Below are 24,019 nucleotides of genomic sequence, written 5' to 3' on the forward strand. Positions count from 1 at the left end.
GTGCATGATAATATTTAACTTTGTACAATTTAAGACAATGTGGAGAAAAATCAAATAGGAATCAGCCATATGTCTTTTTCCAGTGGAATTATTTCTATGTTTGTTTGCCTGTGTAAATGTTATCCTTGTTTTTTGTTGTTGTTGTTGTTTTGTTTTTTGTTTTTTTCCGAGACAAATTTTTGCTCTTGTTGACCAGGCTGGAGTGCGGTGGCATGATCTCGGCTCACTGCAACCTCTGCCTTCCAGGTTCAAGTGATTTTCCTGCCTCAGCCTCCCGAGTAGCTGGGATTACAGGTGCCCACCACCACGCCTGGCTAATTTTTGTATTTTTAGTAGAGACAGTTTACCACGTTGGCCAGACTGGTCTCAAACTCTTGACCTCTTGATCCTCCCTTTTCAGCCTCCCAAAGTGATTACAGGCATGAGCCACTGCACCTGGCTACCCTTGTTGTTGTTGTTGTTGTTTTAATTACTTGTATATGTGTCGTTTAGGTTTGTTGTGAATGGTTTTCTAATCCTGTGTAGATGAGTACTCATAAAATTCTTGTAATTTCAACATCCTATTTATGAATCTATATGATTTTTGTTGGGAGAAACACTTGGATTTGAATATAATTTATAACTATCATAACTCTGTATCTCTTTTGGGTATTATTGTTTACTTGTCAAAAAAATAACAAAATTTACCACAAAATATTTTTAAATATTCAGTTTAGTCATATTAATTATCTTGACATTGCCATGCAACACATTGCTAAAATGTTTTTATCTTGCAAAGCTAAATCTTAATACATATTGATTACCAATTGTTCCTTTTTTTTTTTTTCTTTTTTGAGGTGGAGTCTTGCTCTGTCACCCAGGCTGAAGTGCAGTGGTGCCATCTCAGCTCGCTGCAACCTCCACCTCCCAGGTTCAAGTGATTCTCGTGCCTCAGCCTCCTGAGTAGCTCAGATTACAGGTGCCTACCATCATGCCTGGCTAATTTTTGTATTTTTATTAGAGATGGGGTTTCACCATGTTGGCCAGGCTCATTTTAAACTCCTGACTTTAGGTGATCCACCCACTTGGGTCTCTCAAAGTCCTCGGATTACAGGTGTGAGCCACCACGCCTGGCCCCAATTTTTTCTGTTTTATGGCACTTTGTGAACACCACTCTGTTCTTTGTTTCTAAGAGTGTAACTCTCATTTCATTTTGCATAATGCCATCAACATTTATCTTTACAGTTGGTACAATATTTCCTGCTTTTTGAAGACTGAGTAATATTTCAGAATTTTTATATTTCAAATTATGTCTACTGAATGATTTGGTGAAAGAAATTTGCATTGCTTTTACCTATTGGCTTGCAGTAACAATGCTGCAGTAATTATGAGTATGTAAATGACTCCTTATATGACCATATATGTGAATGTTTATATATGTGCTGCATTCTATTTTATTAGTCTACTTTTTCACCTTTATACTTATACCAAATTGTTTTAATTCTGTAGCTTTGTAGTGTGTTTTAATCAAGAACTTTAATGCCTGCAGCATTGTTCCTTTTATTTTTTGAAGATTGTTGGGTACTTTATTGTCTCTTGCGATTCTGTATACTTTTGGGGTTGCTGTTCCTGTTTCTTCAAAAATGCAATGAGAAATTTGAAAAACATTGCATTAAGTCTGTGGATTGCATTGAGCAGGATGGACCTTTTCACAATATTAACTATTTCAACCTTTGTATAAAAGCACACTCAAGGGTGTGTTGTTTAATTTCTATATATTTGTAAATTTTTCAGTTTTTCTCTCATTGTTGGATACTCATACTCCATTTTACTCATAGAAAGTAGTTCATGGAAGTTTACTTTTAAAAATTTTGGTAAGACTTCCTTTTTGGCTTAAGATGTGGTTTATCAAGGAAAATGTATGAGCTATTGAGAAGGGTGTATATTCTGATGATGTTGAGGAGTGTTCTCTATAACTCTGGAATAATTGTTTTATACTGCCTTTAAGTAGTCTGTTTGCTTATTAACATTCTTTCTTGTTTTATTTTTATTACAGTAAGTATGGTATTAAAATATCTTGCTATAATTATATTGCTTTCTGTGTGTTTCTTCCATTCTGTCAATATTTGCTCTATATATTTGGAACCCTAATGTGAGACACACACACATGCACACGCACAGACACAAATTTTTCATAGGTTCCCAGTGAATAAATCTATTATTTTTTGATGTCCTTCTTTGTTTCTTTGGAGTTTCAATTTCAAGTACATTTTATAAAATATTATAATTTTTCACTTAAGATGTAGCTTGTGTAAGATTATTTTGACTGTTTCTGCTCTCATTTGATTAATATTTTCATGGAATGTCTACTTTCTTTCTACCTCTTCCAGTCTTTTTTTATCATTAGATTTCAACTGACTCTTGTAGAAAGGCAAGATGAATCTCGGTCTTTAAAATATTTTAATAAAACTATTTATTGAAAGTATGTCTCAATTTAAAAGTTAATTTTATATATATTTAAATAATTTTCTGAAATAGATTGTTACTTTATTAAGTATTTTATTTGATTCTTGTGTCTTTGTCTTTTATTCTCTTTCCATCTTTCTTTGTGTCTTTTTGATATTTGTATTGATAGGCTTTCACTTATTTTGTTTTGTGTATTTATACAAATATTTTTGTGGTACCTTGGGGTATTACATATAACCTCTAAAAGATACAACAACATATTTTAATCTGGTAAATAAACTTATGTTGTATACAAAAATTTGTTCTTATTACACCTTCCCTCAAATTTGTCATTGATGTTGTTAATGGTATCTTTTTATATTGTATATTCATTAATGAATATTTATGATGATTTCTATGCTTTTATCCTTCAAATTTCAGAGAATAATTAAAAATGTTTTCTGCACCACTAGGGTAATACTAAGAAATTCTACTTTTGTGTATTTGCATATTTTTTCCTAGAAAATCATGTATTTTTATATTATTCTGTTTTTTTTTTTTTTTAAAAAAATCATGTTATTTTCAGTAGAATGAACTGTTTTCAGCACCTTTTATCTGTAGGGCATATGCACTTCCAATATACTTTTTTAGAGTTTGGTTACTTTGGAAGGTGTTTACTTTTTTTATTTGGGAGGACAGATTCACTGATGGTATTATTCTCAATTAATTGAAGCTATTTTTTTTTTCACAATTTTTTTCATGACTACATCACACAGTTCCCTTATGGCCTGCAAAATTTCTGTTAACAGTTCACTGATTATCTCATAACAGTATGTTTGTAAATGGCACATCACTTCTTTTCTTTTCTTTTTTTTTTTTTTTTTTTTTTTGTGCAGACAGAGTCTCACTGTATCCCTCAGCCAGGCTGGAGTGTAGTGGTGTGACGTGAGCTCACTGCAATCTCCACTTAAGGGGTTCAGGTGGTTCTCCAGCCTCAGCTTCCTGAGTAGCTGGGATTACAGGCATACACCACCATGCCTGGCTAATTTTTGTAGTTTTAGTAGAGATGGGGTTTTGCCATGTTGGTCAGGTTGGTCTCAAACTCCTGACCTCAAGTGATCAGCCCACCTCAGCCTCCCAAAGTGCCTGGATTACAGGTGTGAGCCACTGTGCCTGACCTGGCACATCAGTTTTATCTTGCAGCTTCAAAGATAATCTTTTTGTCTGTGACTTTTGAAATTGTGCTTATGTATGTGTTTGTAATAAATATCTTTTTGTTATTCTAGTTTGTTGAACTTTTTTATTTTTACATCTTTTTTTTTTTTTTTTTTTTTTTTTTTACTTTCAGGATCTGTCAGTTTTTTGGTGTATATTTTATCTCCACAATTTCTGTTTTTTGATATCTTAAATATTTTTTATTCTCATCATCATTTTTCTAATTTTCCATAGTTGTCTCTGTACCTATTTTAATCAGTTTATTACCAAATATTAAAATTAATGTATACATCTTTTTTATGGTTTCTTTCAGAAAATTATATATTTTTGGTGGTATTGTCCTATTTTGTATATATTATAATCTTTGATTGAGATTTGGACATTAAAAAAAGCTTCTTGTCAAAATCTTTATAATGTAGCTTTGTCCTGGCATATTCTGAAAACAATTTTCTTGCCTGTTGATTATGAGAGTTCCTTAAACATGTTCTTAGGATATGTGTTGTCTGAAATTTTGTGTTTATTCTTTAGTTAAGAGAGTTTACTCATGTTACTTCGTAGAGTCAGTCATCACTTGCTACACCTGTTCCATTTCTGTGGCACTGCAGTCTGTTTGCTGCTGTATGTAACGTTTTTCTTTGGTCTCAGCAGACTCAAACTCTCATTCCAAAATATACCACCATTTCTTTCAGTACTTTATGTCATGAGAGACAGAAACCAGTGTCAGGAAAAACCACTAAAAGCCAGAAATGACAATGAATGTGCCAGTATTTTACCTTTCTTTTAAAACAGAAACCAAGAGTTGGCAATTTCGTTTTAAAGGCACTATGTTATAGTGGGAACCAGGAAAAGATGTGTTGAGTAAATTTAACAGACTTTTCTTTTTCTTCCACGTGTTTCTTTTGCATTGTGCTCACCTGGGACACTGCACACACTTGACTCATATATAACTTTTCCACAGATGTGTTTTGGTCTGTATGTTTTTGTTACATTTATGTCTATGAAAGAATTAGGACCTGTGGTATTTTGCAGTGCCATCTTGTTTATGTAGTTTGTATAATTTTATAGGTAAGATTTTAAAACTATATTCATCTGAGTCTAGTAAATGGAGTAATTTATTTATTTATTTATTTTTTCAGGTATATGTCCTCGTTTTGCTCAAGACCTTTGGCCAGAGCAGGGCATGGATGACTCTTTTCAAAAAGTAATACTGAGAAGATATGAAAAATACGGACCTGAGAATTTACAGTTAAGAAAAGGCTATAAAAGTGTGGATGAGTGTAAGGTGAACAAAGAAGGTTATAATGGACATAACCAGTGTTTCACAACTGCCCAGAGCAAAGTATTTCAAAGTGATAAATATTTGAAAGTCTTATTTAAATTTTTAAATTCAAACAGACATAAGATAAGACATACTGAAAAGAAATCTTCCAAAGGTAAAAAATGTGTCAAACCATTTTGCATGCTTTCACATAAAACCCAACACAAAAGCATTTATCATAGAGAGATGTCCTACAAATGTAAAGAATGTGGAAAAACCTTTAATTGGTCCTCAACCCTTACTAATCACAGGAAAATTTATACTGAAGAGAAACCCTGCAAATGTGAAGAGTATGGCAAAGCTTCTAAGCAACTCTCAACCCTTACTACACATGAAATAATTCATGCTGGAGAGAAACTCTACAAATGTGAAGAATGTGGTGAAGCTTTTAATCGACCCTCAAATCTTACTACACATAAGATAATTCATACTGGAGAGAAACCTTACAAGTGTGAAGAATGTGGCAAAACATTTATCTGGTCCTCAACCCTTACTGAACATAAGAGAATTCATACTAGAAAGAAACCCTACAACTGTGAAGAATGTGGCAAAGCATTTATATGGTCCTCAACCCTAACTAGACATAAGAGGATGCACACTGGAGAGAAACCCTACAAATGTGAAGAATGTGGCAAAGCTTTTAGCCAATCCTCAACCCTTACTACACATAAGATAATTCATACAGGAGAGAAACGCTACAAATGTTTAGAATGTGGCAAAGCTTTTAAGCAACTCTCAACTCTTACTACACATAAAATAATTCATGTTGGAGAGAAACTCTACAAATGTGAAGAATGTGGCAAAGGTTTTAATCGATCTTCAAATCTTACTACACATAAGATAATTCATACTGGAGAGAAACCTTACAAGTGTGAAGAATGTGGCAAAGCTTTTATCTGGTCCTCAACCCTTACTAAACATAAGAGAATTCATACTAGGGAGAAACCCTACAAATGTGAAGAATGTGGCAAGACATTTATATGGTCCTCAACCCTAACTAGACATAAGAGGATGCACACTGGAGAGAAACCCTACAAATGTAAAGAATGTGGCAAAGCTTTTAGCCAATCCTCAACCCTTACTACGCATAAGATAATTCATACTGGAGAGAAACCCTACAAATGTGAAGAATGTGGCAAAGCCTTTAACTGGTCCTCGACTCTTACTAAACATAAGATAATTCATACTGAAGAGAAACCCTACCAATGTGAGAAATGTGGCAAAGCCTTTAAGCAGTCTTCAATCCTTACTAACCATAAGAGAATTCATACTGGAGAGAAACCCTACAAATGTGAAGAATGTGGCAAATCTTTTAGCCGGTCTTCAACTTTTACTAAACATAAGGTAATTCATACTGGAGTAAAACCCTACAAATGTGAAGAATGTGGCAAAGCCTTTTTCTGGTCCTCAACCCTAACTAAACATAAGAGAATTCATACTGGAGAGCAACCCTATAAATGGGGAAAATGTGGCAAAGCTGTTAACCAGCCCTACCTCACCACAGATAGGATAACTCATATTGGAGAGAAATATTGCAAGTATGAATAATGTGCCAAAGCCTATGAAAGTCCTCAATTCTTAGTAGATATAAGGTTATTCATACTGGAGAGAAACTACAAACCTGAGAGAGGTGCTGTTGCTTTTGACAATACCTCAAACTTTAAAGAAAATCATTCTGCTGAAAAATCCTAGAAATGTGAAGAATGTGACAAAGCCTTTAAATGATTGTCACACTTGATTGTAGGTAAGATAATTCATACTGGAGAACTACCAGTGTGAACAATGTGGCCAGGCTTCGAACCAATGCTCACACCTTATTGCACAGGAAAGCATTTATACTTCAGAACAAATGTACAAATATAGGCAAAGTAAAAAAGCCATTAATGCCTGCCCACATCTTACTCAAAATCATAGAGTTCATACTAAAAAGCATTAAAATCTACTCTCAGAAGATCAGAAAATATGTTTTTAAAGTATAGAAGAGTATTTATTTTGAAAAAGCATTACAAATATGAAGAGGATTGTAATATCTTTACTTGCATCACAGATCTTATTGTACACATTTTGTACTAGAGAAAAACCCTCAGGCAGTTGTTAAAATTGTGTTGAACATCAGGGAGTTTATATTGAAGAAAACCCTGCAAGTGTAATGAATTTGGAAAAACATTTTTTCAAAAACTACAAATTATAAACCACTGAGGTGTTCATCTAAAATATATTTTTGTAGATGCATTAGATATGAATGATACTCCAAAATTAAGTCTATATCAGGGAACAATTCACAGTAGAAATATCTAGGGTGCTCAAACATTAGACATTACACTAAATCAGAGTGCTGAGTAGAAAATAATACAAACTAAAATTTGTGTAAACATTATTTGTATATAACTTTACATTCAAAGTACTTTTAAAAAAATACATTTTTAAAAAAGTGAATAATGTGTTAAACTCTTAAATTACTTCATACTGTTTCATCATTCCTAGTGTATTCACATGTGAAAGCATGTGACTAATTGTTGCTGCATAAAATATATGAGATTTTTATTCGGCATTATTTATGATCTTTTCTATGAAAAGATAAGGACATTAAAATGTAAGATGCATGATGAAAATTTAAGTAGAGAGGCTCTTTGTGGTTAACTTATAATATTGAGTGATGCATGAGGTAGGTGTTCACTATGAATGAAAAATATTCTTAATTTTAGTTAAAATTAAGTTATATGTTATTTTATTAATTGTACTTCTATGGAATAATATGCAGTATATTTTTAAATTATAAATTATGTGTGAACTTAGCTTTTCAATTCAACATTTTTAACATGTTAAATACTATTGTGAATTCAATGAAGTGTTCTCATGCCACTAACATTAACCTGTTCCACTTTACTCAAGGGTGTAGGTAAAAGATGATAACAATACACTTTTGTAAGATAATGGACTGTCATCTCTAGGAATCTTTTTTGCCAGTGACTTTAAATTGCCAATAAGTTAAAGAATATTGTTCCTATAGGTTAAATTTTTATTCTTATTTTCAGATTTAAATTTATTTTTCTTAATTTTTGTGGATACATAATATGTGTATATATGTATGCCATTTATGGTATATTTTGATGCAGGCATACTCTATATTATAAATAATCACATTAGAGGAAATGAGATATCCATTACCTCTAGCATTTATTCTTTTTACTACAAGCAATTCAATTCTACTGTTTTAGTTATTTTTAAATTTACAATTGTTATTGACTACAGGGTCATTTTTATGGTCATAATAAAAAATTATATACAAACATGTAAAATCCATACATTTCTGAGTTCTGAATATTTTTAAAAATTTTAATATATTTTTCTTTGAACATGTGGCCTCTGCCCGCAAGCACATATGGACTCTTAGAATTGATTTACATAAAATTAAATATATATACATCTGTTAAAGATAAACCTTAGGTGTAAATAAATTATGGAGTAAGTATGTTTGTGTGAGTACAGGTTTGAAAGTTTTTAGCAGCAAAAAGCAATATTGGAACAAAATAAATTATTTTAATAAGGTGTCTAATTTACTAGAAAACAAAAATTTTCAAAAATGCTGAAACCAAATTCATGCTATTTGCTTTGTGTTGAATTTATTACTGTACAGTCTTTGGGCTTATGATTCAGAATCTCCCCATGCAGATTCTATGTTTTAACTTGACTGGTACTCGTGCTAGACCCACAACTTTGTTTTTTTTTTTGTTACTTGTTTGCTTGTTTGTTTATCTATTTATTTTTGAGACAGAGTCTTGCTCTGTCACCAAGGCTGAAGTTCAATGGTGCGATCTCAGCTCACTGTAATCTCTGCCTTTTACGTTCAAGCAATTCTCCTGCCTCAGCCTCCCAAGTAGCTGGGATTACAGGTGCCCGCCACCATGCCCAGCTAATTTTTGTATTTTTAGTAGAGATGAGGTTTCACCATGTTGGTCAGGCTGGTCTTCAACTCCTGACCTTAGGTGATCCACCCACGTTGGCCTCTGAAAGTCCTGGGATTACAGGCGTGAGCCAGTATGCCTGACCTGTGTAATAGTTTTAGAAGTATTATGTGAGCTGGTCTGTAATTATAAGAATATATATATTTTTAATTTTGCTGTTCCTTAAGTTATTGGGGTACATGTGGTATTTGGTTAGATGAATAAGTTCTTAAGTGGTGACCTGTGAGATCCTGGTGCAATCATCATCTGAGCAGGATACACTCCACCATATAAGTTGTCTTTTATCTCCCCCCGCCACTCTTTCCCCAAAGTCCCCAAAGTTCATTGTATAATTCTTATGCTTTTGTGTCCTCATAGCTTATCTCCCACATACCAGTGAGAACATATGATGTTTGGTTTTCCATTCCTGAGTTACTTCACTTAGAATTACAGTCTCCAGTCTCATCCAGGTCATTGCAAATGCTGTTAATTCATTCCTTTTTGTGGCTGAGTAGTAGTCCGGGGTGTGTGTGTGTGTGTGTATCCACTCATTGATTGCTGGGCATTTCAGTTGGTTCTGTGATTTTTTTAGTTGCGAATTGTGCTGCTAGAAACATGCGTGTGCAAGTATATTTTTCAAATAATGACTAGTTTTTCTCTGGATAGATACCCAGTAGTGGGATTGCTGGATCAAATGGTAGTTCTACTTTTAGTTCTTTAAGGAATATCTACACTGTTTTTCATTGCAGCTGTACTAGTTTACATTCCCACCAGCAGTGTAGAAGTTGTTTGAAATGTTTATTCCTTAGTGCCATAAAGAAATAGCACTTGAACATACATTTAATTTGTTTAATAAGGCCATTTTTACTTCCTGCAGAAAGTGCACACTCGCCAGCAGTTTTGCCATGAAAGTACAATGAACAAAGGAGACAGGGTCATTTATAACCTGACGCTTCCACCCTACTGTTGTGTCCGGTTTCCGTTGGCTGGAATGGGACCTCACATTCTGTATTTGTCCTGATTAGCTAGCAACTTAGAACTTTTTAAAAGAGGCAAAGGTAAAGGAGAACAAAGAAAGGAGTGAGTAACTTGTGGAATGCTCAGAAAGGTAAAACCACTTTTAAATAAGGAAGAGGAACGGGCTATGACCTAATGCTTGCGTGGACCACTATAAGCATACCAGGGCAAATATTTAGGAGTACAGGTCTTTGAATAAATTTTGCTTCTAAGAAAAGTTACCATTTATTCCTAATTAGATGGGGGGAAAAAACTTTGAAGAGGAACCTCTACTTTACTTTTTACAAAGTGTTCCCTAATCACCGCATCCACGCCAACATCTACAGTCTTTTGATCTTTTGATTATGACTATTCTTGCAGGAATAAGGTGGTTTTGCATTGTGGTTTTGATTTTCATTTCCCTGATCAATAGTGATGTTGAGCATTTTTTCATATGTTTGTTGTCCATTTGTATATCTTCTTTTGAGAATTATCTTTAGCACAGTTTTTGATTTTTTTTTCTTACTGATATGTTTGAGTTCCTTGTAGATTCTGTATATTAGTTCTTTGTCAGATGTATAGATTGTGAAGATTTTCTCCCACTCTGTGAGTTGTCTGTTTACTGTTCCTTTTGCCATGCAAAAACTCTCTATTTAATTAAGTCCCAGCTATTTATCTTTGTTTATACTGCATTTGCTTTTGGGTTTTTGGTCATGAAATTTTTGCCTAGCCAATGTCTAGAAGGGTTTTTCCATTGTTATCTTCCAGAATTTTTATAGTTTCAGGTCTTACGTTTAAGTCCTTAATCCATCTTGTGTTGATTTTTTTTTTTTTTTTTAATAAGGTGAGAGATGAGGATCCGGTTTTATTCTCCTACATGTGGCTAGCCAATTATCCCAACACCATTTGTTGAAATGGGTGTCTTTTCCCCACTTTATGTATTTTTACTTTTTTGAAGATTGCTTGGCTGTAATTATTTCAGTTTATTTCTGGATTCTCTGTTCCATTGGTGTGTGTGTCTATTTTTATACCATGCTGTTTTGGACACTATGATTTTGTAGTATAGTTTGAAATCAGGTAGTGTGGTGCCTCCAGATTTGTTTTTTGCTTAGTTTTTCTTTGGCTCTGTGGGCCCTTTTTTGGTTCCATATGAATTTTAGAATTGTTTTTTCTAACTGTGAAGAATGATGGTAGTATTTTGATGGGAGTTGTGCTGAATTCATAGATTGCTTTTGGCAGTATGATCATTTTCACAATATTGATTCTACCCATCCTTGAGCATGGAATGTGTTTCCATTTGTTGATGTCATCTATGATTTCTTTCAGTAGTGTTTTGTAGTTTTCCTTTTAGAGGTCTTTTGACTCCTTCATTAGGTATACGCCTAAGTTTTTCTTTTTCTTTTTTTTCAGCTATTGTAAAAGGGGAGTTCTTGATTTAATTCTCCATTTGGTTTCTGTTAGTGAATAAAAGAATAAAAGAGCTACTGATTTGTGTACATTAATCTTGTATCCAGAAACTTTGCTGAATTCTTTTATCAGTTGTAGGAGCCTCTGGAGGAGTCCTAGGCTTTTCGAGGTAAATATTCATATCATCAGCAACCAGGGACAGCTTGACTTCCTGTTTACTGACTTGGATGCCCTTTATTTCTTTTTCTGGATAACTCTGGAGGATGTCCAGGACTATGTTGGAGAGGACGTCCAGGACTATGTTGGTGAGAGTGGGCATCCTAGTCTTGTTTCCATTCTCAGAGAGAATACTTTCAACTTTTCCTCATTCAGTATTATGTTGGCTGTGGGTTTGTTGTAGATAGCTTTTATTACCTTAAGCTATTCTTTGTATGCCAACTTTCCTGAGAGGTTTTGTTTGTTTGTTTTGACAGAGTTTTACTCTTGTTGCCCAGGCTGGAGTGCAATGGCACGATCTCGGCTCACCACAACCTCTGCCTCCTGGGTTCAAACGATTCTTCTGTCTCAGCCTCCCAAGTAGCTGAGATTACAGGCACATGTCACCATGCCCGGCTAATTTTTGTACTTTTAGTAGAGACGAGGTTTCATCATATTGGTCAGGCTGGTCTTGAACTCCTGATGTCAGGTGATCTGCCTGCCTCCGCCTCCCAAAGTGCTGGGGTTACAGGCGTGAGCCACCGTGCGCCAGACCAAGCTGAGAGTTTTACTTACAAAGAGATGCTGGATTTTGTCGAATGCTTTTTCTGTGTCTATTGAGATGATCATGCTATTTTTGTTTTCAATTCTATTTTTGTGGTGTATCACATTTGTTGACTTGTGTGTGTCAGACCATCCCTGCATTCCTGCTATGAAACCCACTTTGTCATGGGGCATTATCTTTTTGACATGTTGTTGGATTCGGTTAGCTAGTATTTTTTTAAGGATTTTAGCATCAATGGTTATCAAGGATATTGGCCTGCAGTTTTCTTTCGTAGTTGTGTCTTTTCCTGATTTTGGTACCAGGGTGATGCTGACTTAATAGAATGAATTAGGGAGGGTTCCTTATTTCTCTATCTGGTGGAATAGTGTCAAGAAGATTGGTACCAATTCTTTGAATGTCTGGTAGAATTCTGCTTTGAATCTGTCTGGTCCTGGACTTTTTATTGCTAATTTTTTAAATTACTATTTTAATCTCACTGCTTGTTATTGGTCTGTTCAGGGTATCTAGTTCTTCTTGATTTAAGTTAAGAGGGTTGTATTTTTACAAGAATTTATTCTTCTCTTCTAGGTTTTCTAATTTATGTGTGTAGAGGTGTTCATAGTAGTCTTGAATGATTTTTTGTATTTCAGTGGTGTCAGTTATCTCCTGTTTCATTTCTCAGTGAGGTTATTTGGATTTTCTCTCTTTTCTTGGTTAATCTTGCTAATGGTCTATCAATTTTATTTATATTTTCAAAGAAGCAGCTTTTTGTTTCATTTATCTTTTGTATTTTTTTGTTTCAATTTCATTTAGTTCTGCTCTGATCTTGGTTATTTTCTGTTTTTTCTTCTGGGTTTGGGTTTGGTTTTTTCTTGTTTCTCTAGTTTCTTGTGGTGTGACCTAAGATTGTCTGTTTGTGCTCTTTCAGACTTTTTGATGTAAGCATTTAGGGCTATGAACTTTCCTCTTAGCACCACCTTAGCTGTGTCCCAGAGGTTTTGATAGGTTGTGTCATTATTGTCATTCTGTTTGAAGAATTTCTTAATTTTCATATTGATTTGGTTTTTGCCCCAGTGCTTATTCAGGAGCAGGTTATTTAATTTCCGTATATTTACGTGGTTTTGAAATTTCCTTTGGGAGTTGATTTCCAGTTTTATTCTACTGTGGTCTGAGAGTGCTTGGATATAATTTCAATTTTCTTAAATGGTTGAGGCTTATTTTATAACCTATCATATGGTCTGTCTTGGAGAAAGTTCCATACACTGTTGAGTAGAATTGTGTTCTGTAGTTGTTGAATGAAATGTTTTGTGTATGTTAAGTCCATTTTTTTTCCAGGGTATAGTTTAAATCCACTCTTTCTTGGTTGACTTTCTGTCTTGATGGCCTGTCTAGTGCTGTCAGTGGAGTTGAAGTTCCCCACTATTACATTGTTGCTGTCTATCTCATTTCTTAGGTCTGTTATCAATTGTTTTATAAATTTGGGCCCTCCAGTATTAGGTGGATATATGTTTAGGGTTGTGATGTTTTCCTGTTGGACCAGCCATTTACCATTATTTAATGCCCCTGTTTGTCTCTTTTAACCACTGTTACTTTAAAGTTTGTTTTGTCTTATATAAGAATAGCTACCCCTGCTTGTTTTTGGTGTCCATTTGCATGAAGCGCCTTTTTCCACCCCTCTAAGTTTATGTGAGTCCTTATGTGCTAGGTGAGTCTCCTGAAGATAGCAGATAGTTGGTTGGTTAGTTCTTATCCATTCTGCAGTTCTGTTTTAAGTGGAGCATTTAGGCCATTTACATTCAATGTTAGTATTGAAATGTGAGGTACCACTGCGTTCATTATGCTCTTTGTTGCCTGCGTACTTTGGTGTTTTGTTTTGTGGAAATGGAATCTCACTCTGTCACCCAGGCAGGAGTGCAGTGGCGCCATCTTGGTTCACTGCAACCTCCGCCTCCCAGGTTCAAGCGATTCTCCTGCGTCAGGCTCCCAAGTAGCTGGGAGTAGAGGTGCCCCCAACCACGCACAGCTAATTTTTTTGTACTTAGTAGAGACGGGGATTCACCTTATTGGCCAGGCTGGTCCTAAACTCCTGACCTTGTGATCCGCCCGCCATAGCCCCCAAAAGTGCTGAGATTATAGGTGTGGACCACTGCACCTGGCCTTTTTTTTGTTTGTCACTTTTGTTTTTTATCTTGTATTTCTGTTTTATAAATCCTGTTTGATTTATGCTGTAAAGAGATTCTGTTTGGATATGTTTCCAGGATTTGTTTTATGAACTAGAGTTTCTCTTAGCAGATTTTCTATTAGGGGCTTGGTAATGGTGAATTATCTCAATATTTGTTTGTCTGAAAATGACTGTATCTTTCCTTATATATGATGCTTAGTTTCATGGCATGGAAAATTCTTGACTGATAATTGTTTTGTTTGAGGAGGCTGTAGTTGGGGCTCCAATCCCTTCTAACTTACAAGGTTTCTGCTGAGAAATCTGCTGTTAATCTGATAGGTTTTCTTTTATAGGTTACCTGGTTCTCTCTCACAGCTCTTAAGATTTTTTTGTCTTAACTTTGGATAACCTGATCACAATGTGCTAAGATGAAGATCTTTTTGCTATTGATTTCCCAGCTGTTCTTTGTGCTTCTTATATTTGTTTTTTTTTTTTTTTTTTTAATTATACTTTAAATTCTAGGGTACATGTGCATAACGTGCTGGTTTGTTACATATGTATACTTGTGCCGTGTTGGTGTGCTGCACCCATCAACTCGTCAGCACCCATCAACTCGTCATTTACATCAGGTATAACTCCCAATGCAATCCCTCCCTGCTCCCCCCTCCCCATGATAGGCCCCGGTGTGTGATGTTCCCCTTCCCGAGTCCAGGTGATCTCATTGTTCAGGTCACACCTATGAGTGAGAACATGCGGTGTTTGGTTTTCTGTTCTTGTGATAGTTTGCTGAGAATGATGGTTTCCAGTTGCATCCATGTCCCTACAAAGGACACAAACTCATCTTTTTTATGGCTGCATAGTATTCCATGGTGTATATGTGCCACATTTTCTTAATCCAGTCTGTCACTGATGGACATTTGGGTTGATTCCAAGTCTTTGCTATTGTGAATAGTGCCGCAATAAACCTATGTGTGCATGTGTCTTTATAGCAGCATTATTTAGAATCTTTTGGGTATATACCCAGTAATGGGATGGCTGGGTCATATGGTATTTCTAGTTCTAGATCCTTGAGGAATTGCCATACTGTTTTCCATAATGGTTGAACTAGTTTACAATCCCACCAACAGTGTAAAAGTGTTCCTATTTCTTCACATCCTCTCCAACACCTGTTGTTTCCTGACTTTTTAATGATTGCCATTCTAACTGGTGTGAGATGGTATCTCATTGTGGTTTTGATTTGCATTTCTCTGATGGCCAGTGATGATGAGCATTTTTTCATGTGTCTGTTGGCTGTATGAGTGTCCTCTTTTGAGAAATGTCTATTCATATCCTTTGCCCACTTTTGGATGGGGTTGTTTGTTTTTTTCTTGTAAATTTGTTGGAGTTCTTTGTAGGTTCTAGATATTAGCCCTTTGTCTGGTGAGTAGATTGCAAAAATTTTCTCCCATTCTGTAGGTTGCCTGTTCACTCTGATGGTAGTTTCTTTTGCTGTGCAGAAGCTCTTTAGTTTAATTAGATCCCATTTGTCAATTTTTGCTTTTGTTGCCATTGCTTTTGGTGTTTTAGACATGAAGTCCTTGCCCATGCCTATGTCCTGAATGGTATTACCTAGGTTTTCTTCTAGGGTTTTTATGGTATTAGGTCTAACATTTAAGTCTCTAATCCATCTTGAATTAATTTTCGAATAAGGAGTAAGGAAAGGATCCAGTTTCAGCTTTCTATTTATGGCTAGCCAATTATCCCAGCACCATTTATTAAATAGGGAATCCTTTCCCCATTTCTTGTTTTTCTCAGGTTTATCAAAGATCATTTGGCTGTAGATGTGTGGTATTATTTCTGAGGGCTCTGTTCTGTTCCATTGGTCTATATCTCTGTTTTGGTACCAGTATCATGCTGTTTTGGTTACTGTAGCCTTGTAGTATAGTTTGAAGTCAGGTAGCGTGATGCCTCCAGCTTTGTTCTTTTGACTTAGGATTGTCTTGGCAATGCAGGCTCTTTTTTGGTTCCATACGAACTTTAAAGCTGTTTTTTTCCAATTCTGTGAAGAAACTCATTGGTAGCTTGATGGGGATGGCATTGAATCTATAAATAACCTTGGGCAGTATGGCCATTTTCATGATATTGATTCTTCCTATCCATGAGCATGGTATGTTCTTCCATTTGTTTATGTCGTCTTTTATTTCACTGAGCAGTGGTTTGTAGTTCTCCTTGAAGAGGTCCTTTACATCCCTTGTAAGTTGGATTCCTAGGTATTTTATTCTCTTTGAAGTAATTGTGAATGGAAGTTCATTCATGATTTGGCTCTCTGTTTGTCTGTTACTGGTGTACAAGAATGCTTGTGATTTTTGCACATTAATTTTGTATCCTGAGACTTTGCTGAAGTTTCTTATCAGCTTAAGGAGATTTTGGGCTGAGACGATGGGGTTTTCTAAATATACAATCATGTCATCTGCAAACAGGGACAATTTGACTTCTTCTTTTCCTAACTAAATACCCTTGATTTCTTTCTCTTTCCTGATTGCCCTAGCCAGAACTTCCAACACTATGTTGAATAGGAGTGGTGAGAGAGGGCATCGCTGTCTTGTGCCAGTTTTCAAAGGGAATTTTTCCAGTTTTTGCCCATTCAGTATGATATTGGCTGTGGGTTTGTCATAAATAGCTCTTATTATTTTGAGGTATGTTCCATCAATACCGAACTTATTGAGCGTTTTTAGCATGAAGGACTGTTGAATTTTGTCAAAAGCCTTTTCTGCATCTATTGAGATAATCATGTGGTTTTTGTCTTTGCTTCTGTTTATATGCTGGATTACATTTATTGATTTGCGTATGTTGAACCACCCTTGCATCCCAGGGATGAAGCCCACTTGATCATGGTGGATAAGCTTTTTGATGTGCTGCTGGATCTGGTTTGGCAGTATTTTATTGAGGATTTTTGCATCGATGTTCATCAGGGATATTGGTCTAAAATTCTCTTTTTTAGTTGTGTCTCTGTCAGGCTTTGGTATCAGGATGATGTTGGCCTCATAAAATGAGTTAGGGAGGATTCCCTCTTTTTCTATTGATTGGAATAGTTTCAGAAGGAATGGTACCAGCTCCTCCTTGTACCTCTGGTAGAATTCAGCTGTGAATCCATCTGGTCCTGAACTTTTTTGGTTGGTAAGCTATTAATTATTGCCTCAATTTCAGAGCCTGCTATTGGTCTATTCAGGGATTCAGCTTCTTCCTGGTTTAGTCTTGGGAGAGTGTAAGTGTCCAGGAAATTATCCATTTCTTCTAGATTTTCTAGTTTATTTGCGTAGAGGTGTTTATAGTATTCTCTGATGGTAGTTTGTATTTCTGTGGGGTCGGTGGTGATATCCCCTTTATCATTTTTTATTGCATCTATTTGATTCTTCTCTCTTTTCTTCTTTATTAGTCTTGCTAGCGGTCTACCAATTTTGTTGATCTTTTCAAAAAACCAACTCCTGGATTCATTGATTTTTTGGAGGGTTTTTTGTGTCTCTATCTCCTTCAGTTCTGCTCTGATCTTAGTTATTTATTGCCTTCTGCTAGCTTTTGAATGTGTTTGCTCTTGCTTCTCTAGTTCTTTTAATTGTGATGTTAGAGTGTCAATTTTAGATCTTTCCTGCTTTCTCTTGTGGACATTTAGTGCTATAAATTTCCCTCTACACACTGCTTTAAATGTGTCCTAGAGATTCTGGTATGTTGTATCTTTGTTCTCATTGGTTTCAAAGAACATCTTTATTTTTGCCTTCATTTCATTGTGTACCCAGTAGTCATTCAGGAGCAGGTTATTCAGTTTCCATGTAGTTGAGCGGTTTTGCTTGAGTTTCTTAGTCCTGAGTTCTAGTTTGATTGCACTGTGGTCTGAGAGACTGTTTGTTATAATTTGTGTTCTTGTACATTTACTGAGGAGTGCTTTACTTCCAATTATGTGGTCAATTTTGGAATAAGTGCGATGTGGTGCTGAGAAGAATGTATATTCTGTTGATTTGGGGTGGAGAGTTCTGTAGATGTCTATTAGGTCCGCTTGGTGCAGAGATGAGTTCAATTCCTGGATATCCTTGTTAACTTTCTGTCTCGTTGATCTGTCTAATGTTGACAGTGGAGTGTTGAAGTCTCCCATTATTATTGTATGGGAGTCTAAGTCTCTTTCTAAGTCTCTAAGGACTTGCTTTATGAATCTGGGTGCTCCTGTATTGGGTGCATAGATATTTAGGATAGTTAGCTCTTCCTGTTGAATTGATCCCTTTACCATTATGTAATGGCCTTTTTTGTCTCTTTTGATCTTTGATGGTTTAAAGTCTGTTTTATCAGAGACTAGGATTGCAACCCCTGCTTTTTTTTGTTCTCCATTTGCTTGGTAGATCTTCCTCCATCCCTTTATTTTGAGCCTATGTATGTCTCTGCATATGAAATGGGTCTCCTGAATACAGCAGACTGATGGGTCTTGACTCTTTATCTAGTTTGCCAGTCTGTGTCTTTTAATTGGAGCATTTAGTCCATTTACATTTAAGGTTAATATTGTTATGTGTGTACTTGATCCTGCCATTATGATATTAACTGGTTATTTTGTTATTTTGCTCGTTAGTTGATGCAGTTTCTTCCTAGCTTCGATGGTCTTTACATTTTGGCACGTTTTTGCAATGGCTGGTACCGGTTGTTCCTTTCCATGTTTAGTGCTTCCTTCAGGGTCTCTTGTAAGGCAGGCCTGGTGGTGACAAAATCTCTAAGCATTTGCTTATCTGTAAAGGATTTTATTTCTCCTTCACTTATGAAACTTAGTTTGGCTGGATATGAAATTCTGGGTTTAAAATTCTTTTCTTTAAGAATGTTGAATATTGGCCCCCACTCTCTTCTGGCTTGGAGAGTTTCTGCCGAGAGATCTGCTGTTAGTCTGATGGGCTTCCCTTTGTTGGTAACACGACCTTTCTCTCTGGCTGCCCTTAAGATTTTTTCCTTCATTTCAACTTTGGTGAATCTGGCAATTATGTGTCTCGGAGTTGCTCTTCTCGAGGAGTATCTTTGTGGCATTCTCCGTATTTCCTGAATTTGAATATTCGCCTGCCCTACTAGGTTGGGGAATTTCTCCTGGATGATATCCTGAAGAGTGTTTTCCAACTTGGTTCCATTTTCCCCCTCACTTTCAGGCACCCCAATCAGATGTAGATTTGGTCTTTTTACAGAATCCCATACTTCTTGCAGACTTTGTTCATTTCTTTTTCTTCTTTTTTCTTTAGATTTCTCTTCTCGCTTCATTTCATTCATTTGATCCTCAATCGCTGATACTCTTTCTTCCAGTTGATCGAGTCGGTTACTGAAGCTTGTGCATTTGTCATGTATTTCTCGTGTCATGGTTTTCATCTCTGTCCATTCGTTTGTGGCGTTCTCTGCATTAATTATTCTGGTTATCAATTCTTCCAGTCTTTTTTCAAGATTTTTAGTTTCTTTGCGCTGTGTACGTAATTCCTCCTTTAGCTCTGAGAAGTTTGATGGACTGAAGTCTTCTTCTCTCATCTCGTCAAAGTCATTCTCCGTCCAGCTTTGATCCGTTGCTGGCAATGAGCTGCGTTCCTTTGGAGGGGGAGATGCGCTCTTATTTTTTGAATTTCTTCCTGGAGGCTTTGTTTACCTACTTAAATCTCAGCAATGGCGGGCACCCCTCCTCCAGCCTCACTACCGGCTTGCAGTTAGATCTCAGACTGCTGTGCTAGCAATGAGGGAGGCTCTGTGGGCGTGGGACCCTCCCGGCCACATGTGGGATATAATCTCCCACTGTGTGGTTTGCTAAGACCCTTGGTAAAGCGCAGTATTAGGGTGGGAGTTACCTGATTTTCCAGGTGTTGTGTGTCTCAGTTTCTAAAGGGATTCCCTTCCCCCTTGCGCTTCCCAGGTGAGGCGATGCCTCGCCCTGCTTCAGCTCTGGCTGGTCGGGCTGCAGCAGCTGACCAGCACCGATTGTCTGGCGCTCCCCAGTGAGATGAACCCGGTACCTCAGTTGAAAATGCAGAAATCACCCGTCTTCTGTGTCGCTCGCACTGGGAGCTGGAGGCTGTAGCTGTCCCTATTTGGCCATCTTGCTTGCACCCCCCACCAAGCTATTTCAATTTTAAAAAGTGAAGAGTAGGGAGGGCTTTTTAAAGTTTTATTTCTTTCTATTCAGTTTATCTTATGCCATACAACAATGGAATAAAGTGTGGTGTCTGTCCTAATGATATTTATGGCGTGGTGATACAGAAATATCTATGCTTCCAAGCAAGAGATGAAAAATTATGATCTCCCCAAAACAGAGAAACAAGTGCCACCTGGAGCCCAAAGAGATGTTCGGGTTACATCTGTCAGAATTGATACTGTACAAGAGAACCATCTTTGGAGAAGTGTGGTTCACCTGAGATTTTGGTGACCCATATGGATGACATCAGAGACAGGAGTTACACAAAATGAGCATCCCAATAAGATTTTCATGTATGATTGTCTTAGAAGATGGTGGCCCAACTCAGAAGATGACTGTGCAGCCAAGTAAGACAGATATTTTTTTCTCAGGAGCAGAAATCTCAAAGTAGGAGACGGCCACTCACTGAGCAGTCAAAGCATGCCCTGATGGAACTCTCTGGGGGTCAGACTGCACACTGTCTCCCTGAGTTGCATAAAGCACAGAACAGCATGCTGCATTACAGTTTCCAGTGTGCACCAACTCAGCAGAAAACACATCACTGTCTATTTTGTTTCAAAAATACTTTGCTATGAAAAAAAGTGAATATAGTAGAAACCCAAGAACTACCGAGGAGTAGGGAGTAAGTCTGTCATCAGTAGTATTTAAATGCTGACTAGACACATACTCTGTGGAAATAAGTTTCACTGTTTGGGAAAGGAGTAAAATCTTTTTCTTGGGCACTGACATATCTAGTGAAGAGTGTAGCATACAGTAGGTAAACAGCAACTTCTGTTTACTAAATAAACTTTATTTTCACAGATTACTGGTGAAGCAAAATATTGATACATCTCCAAGACATGAAGGGTATCACAAGACCACTCATGTTCTTTATGGGGTTTCAATTATGAAATGAGTTGAAAAATCTGGCTACAAAAGGAGTTTTAATCCTTCTAAGTAGCATCAGAACTGTTATGATGTGCTTAAGCCATGGTGACAGTCCTAGCTTGGTTCCTACCCAAAGTCTCTTCTCATGAATCCTATGCTTACAGGTCAAATAGATAAAGCATCCCTAGATCAAACACAAACTTCAACACTCTTAACATGTAGGTGTACATCTCATCTGAAAACCATTCAAAAGCTCAGGTTATCTACAAGAAATCTTTGCCTTTTAGTATCAATAAAAGAAAAGAAGGAAAAGAATAAGAGAAAGGCATTTAATTATTTTCATAGTTAAAAATATAACATTGGTTTCTCAGTTACATAAGTACTTATCTTGCTTCATCTGTGCCATAATTTTTAACCAACTAAAACACATTACAAGTAGAGAAATAGCTAAAATCATGGAAAACATATACATAACTCTTTAAAGAGTAGGAAACATTCCCTGTTCATATACAATGCTTAATCCAGCATTCCAATCTCACTGAGGCACCAACATCCACGCTGTTCTCTGAAAAGCATTCTTTTTCCTTCTGTCACCTATTCTTCAGATACTAGCTCAAATGTCACTTCCACGGGTCACCTTCTTCCTGGTATCCTCCATTCCTCTCCCATACAAAAAGGCCAAACTTTATGTTGGGGTGATCAGACCCAACACTACATCTTGGGGGTGACAAAATTCGGCTGAGTCAAAGGATTGAGAAAAAGACTGAGAAAAAAGTGGGACACCAGGGGGCCATCTCTATCGTGGAGGCTGCGAAGGCCTTGTTTAGCCCATGGTGTTTATTGCTAATCCATCAAAGAAATAGGTGGTGAGAATGTGGAGATCAAAAGATCAGGTACATGATCTATAGCTGCGATGGTTTAATATTTATATGGAATATGTTCTGCTACTTGAAATAATGGGAATAGGAGCCTAGGAAGGCCAGAAGGAGCCAGCAAGTCTAGACACATTCCAGAGGACATTATGCAAGCCCTGCCTCAGCTTCCCTCCCAACACTCAGCTTTTTCCCAACATGCTCCCCTTCTGTTTTTGTAAAAGAAGGTATCATTATTACTATCATTATTACTAGCTATCATTACCAGCATAAAAGGTGGCCTCTTTTAATTGAGCAAGGCGATTGCAGGTTTTTGTAGCCCTTAATTGATGGTTGGTGATCCAGCTTTATTTTTCTTAGCCCTTATCCAAACTGGAGTCGCTCTGGCTTGAATGCTTCCTATAAATCTCCCCTTTCCCTTTTACAAGAGGACCCTTAATCCGAGGCGTTGCAGAAGGATGAAGGTCCATCTTCTGTAACTTCTTCGTGCTGTATAGGGGTGATGATATTCCTGCCTAACTATCAGCATTTCTTGTATTCAAGGCAGAGAGGAGCTGAGTCAGAAAGCATTGGTCCATTAATCATCATGACTCCAGTCGGTCCTCATTCCATCTTCACATTCAGATTCAATTGTTTCATGGCTCATATTGGGGAAATCCGGTCCATGGTTGGGATCCATGTGTCCCTCCAGTCTCCCATTCAATGGTCATACACATCTTGAGGGCGTCCACATGGTTTGTTCATCTCCTGCAAAAGCAAAAGCATACCCTCACCCCTACTTTAGTAAATCTACTGAAACAAGCAAAAACTTTTGTCGTTGTGGCCGGGAGGCCACTGATAATGAGAAACAGACCTTTTCTGATTAACAGAAGGTATAGAGAAAGCAAATTGAGGCTTTTCAAACCTTCAATTCGCACTGTACAGGTAGGTCCACTAGATGCTGTGGCTCACGATAGATCTTTAGATGCTTGGTGGGCACCCACATAGGCATCTGATTGTCACTTAGAGAGACACAAGCAAATCCCCTTCCCTATAAAATTATCTTTAGGCAGGGATCGGAGGATGTAGGCTCAGAGGTAAGCAGAATTTTGGGGCCTAATGGCTTCCTGATGTTTGATAGGTGTTCCCTCGGAAGTTAGGAATTCCCTTTTTCTCCATATTGCTGTGGGGGCATGGAGGTCTAGGTAAACATACTTAGAGTTTGTATATATATTTATCCTTTTTCATTCTAATTCTAGTGTATCGTGGCTCCTGCTTTTGCTAGGATGTCTCTCTCTAACAAATGAGTGGGTCTTTCAGGCATTATTAGAAAGGTATGTGAAAAGAGTAAAGTTCCCCAGTCACAACTTAGTGGCTGGGAGAAGTATCTAGTGACTGCCTGTCCTATGACCCCTTGGATAGCGACAGATCTGGAGGACAGTTGTCCGGAGCAGGAAAGTAAGACTGAGAAGGACACGCCAGTGTCCAGGAGACAGTTAACTTCCTGGACCTCAATGGTCAGGCATACCCGGGGCTGGTGATGGCATGGGCTTGCCTCAGCGGATTTGCGCGCCTCAGTCTCCCAAAATGCTGGGACTACAGGTGCGAGCTACCATGCCCGGATGGCAACTACATTTATTACCAGGACACCTATGTTGTACAGTTCTGGCATACACCAGGTAGCCAATAAACAGCTTTTGATCTAATGCAGGAATAATAAGGTGAAGTTTGTTTTTTTTCTTCTTTAACATGCTGTACTTGTGTCAGATGCAAATAAGACCTCCGGAGTCTGCCTGAAGTAACATAAAATAGAAAACCCTTTCATCAAACAATCACTTGGATGGTGTAACAAGTTAGGTATGAATGTACCACCTTTACCAACTTAGTGAGATGAATGTTTACCATCACATAACAAACACGTGTTT

General features: G+C 37.0%; 1 protein-coding gene across 8 annotated transcripts in view; it reads left to right on the forward strand.

Annotated features, from left to right (window-relative positions):
• Window positions 1-8,260, forward strand: part of ZNF254 (zinc finger protein 254) — an 88,788-nt gene extending 80,528 nt beyond the window's left edge. For 7 of the 8 annotated variants that reach the window (XM_065536331.2, XM_065536333.2, XM_065536330.2 and 4 more), the window contains one exon: window positions 4,776-8,260. In XM_065536331.2, the coding sequence (XP_065392403.1) occupies window positions 4,776-6,505 (1,730 nt within the window). In that variant the 3' untranslated portion in view covers window positions 6,506-8,260. Of the gene's footprint in view, window positions 1-881; window positions 959-4,775 lie in introns of those variants that run through there. The other variant, XM_065536334.2, reaches the window with a different exon arrangement.
• Window positions 8,261-24,019: the final 15,759 nt, after the last annotated feature.

Source organism: Macaca fascicularis, chromosome 19 (assembly GCF_037993035.2).
Source record: "Macaca fascicularis isolate 582-1 chromosome 19, T2T-MFA8v1.1".
Classification (NCBI taxonomy): Eukaryota; Metazoa; Chordata; class Mammalia; order Primates; family Cercopithecidae; genus Macaca; species Macaca fascicularis.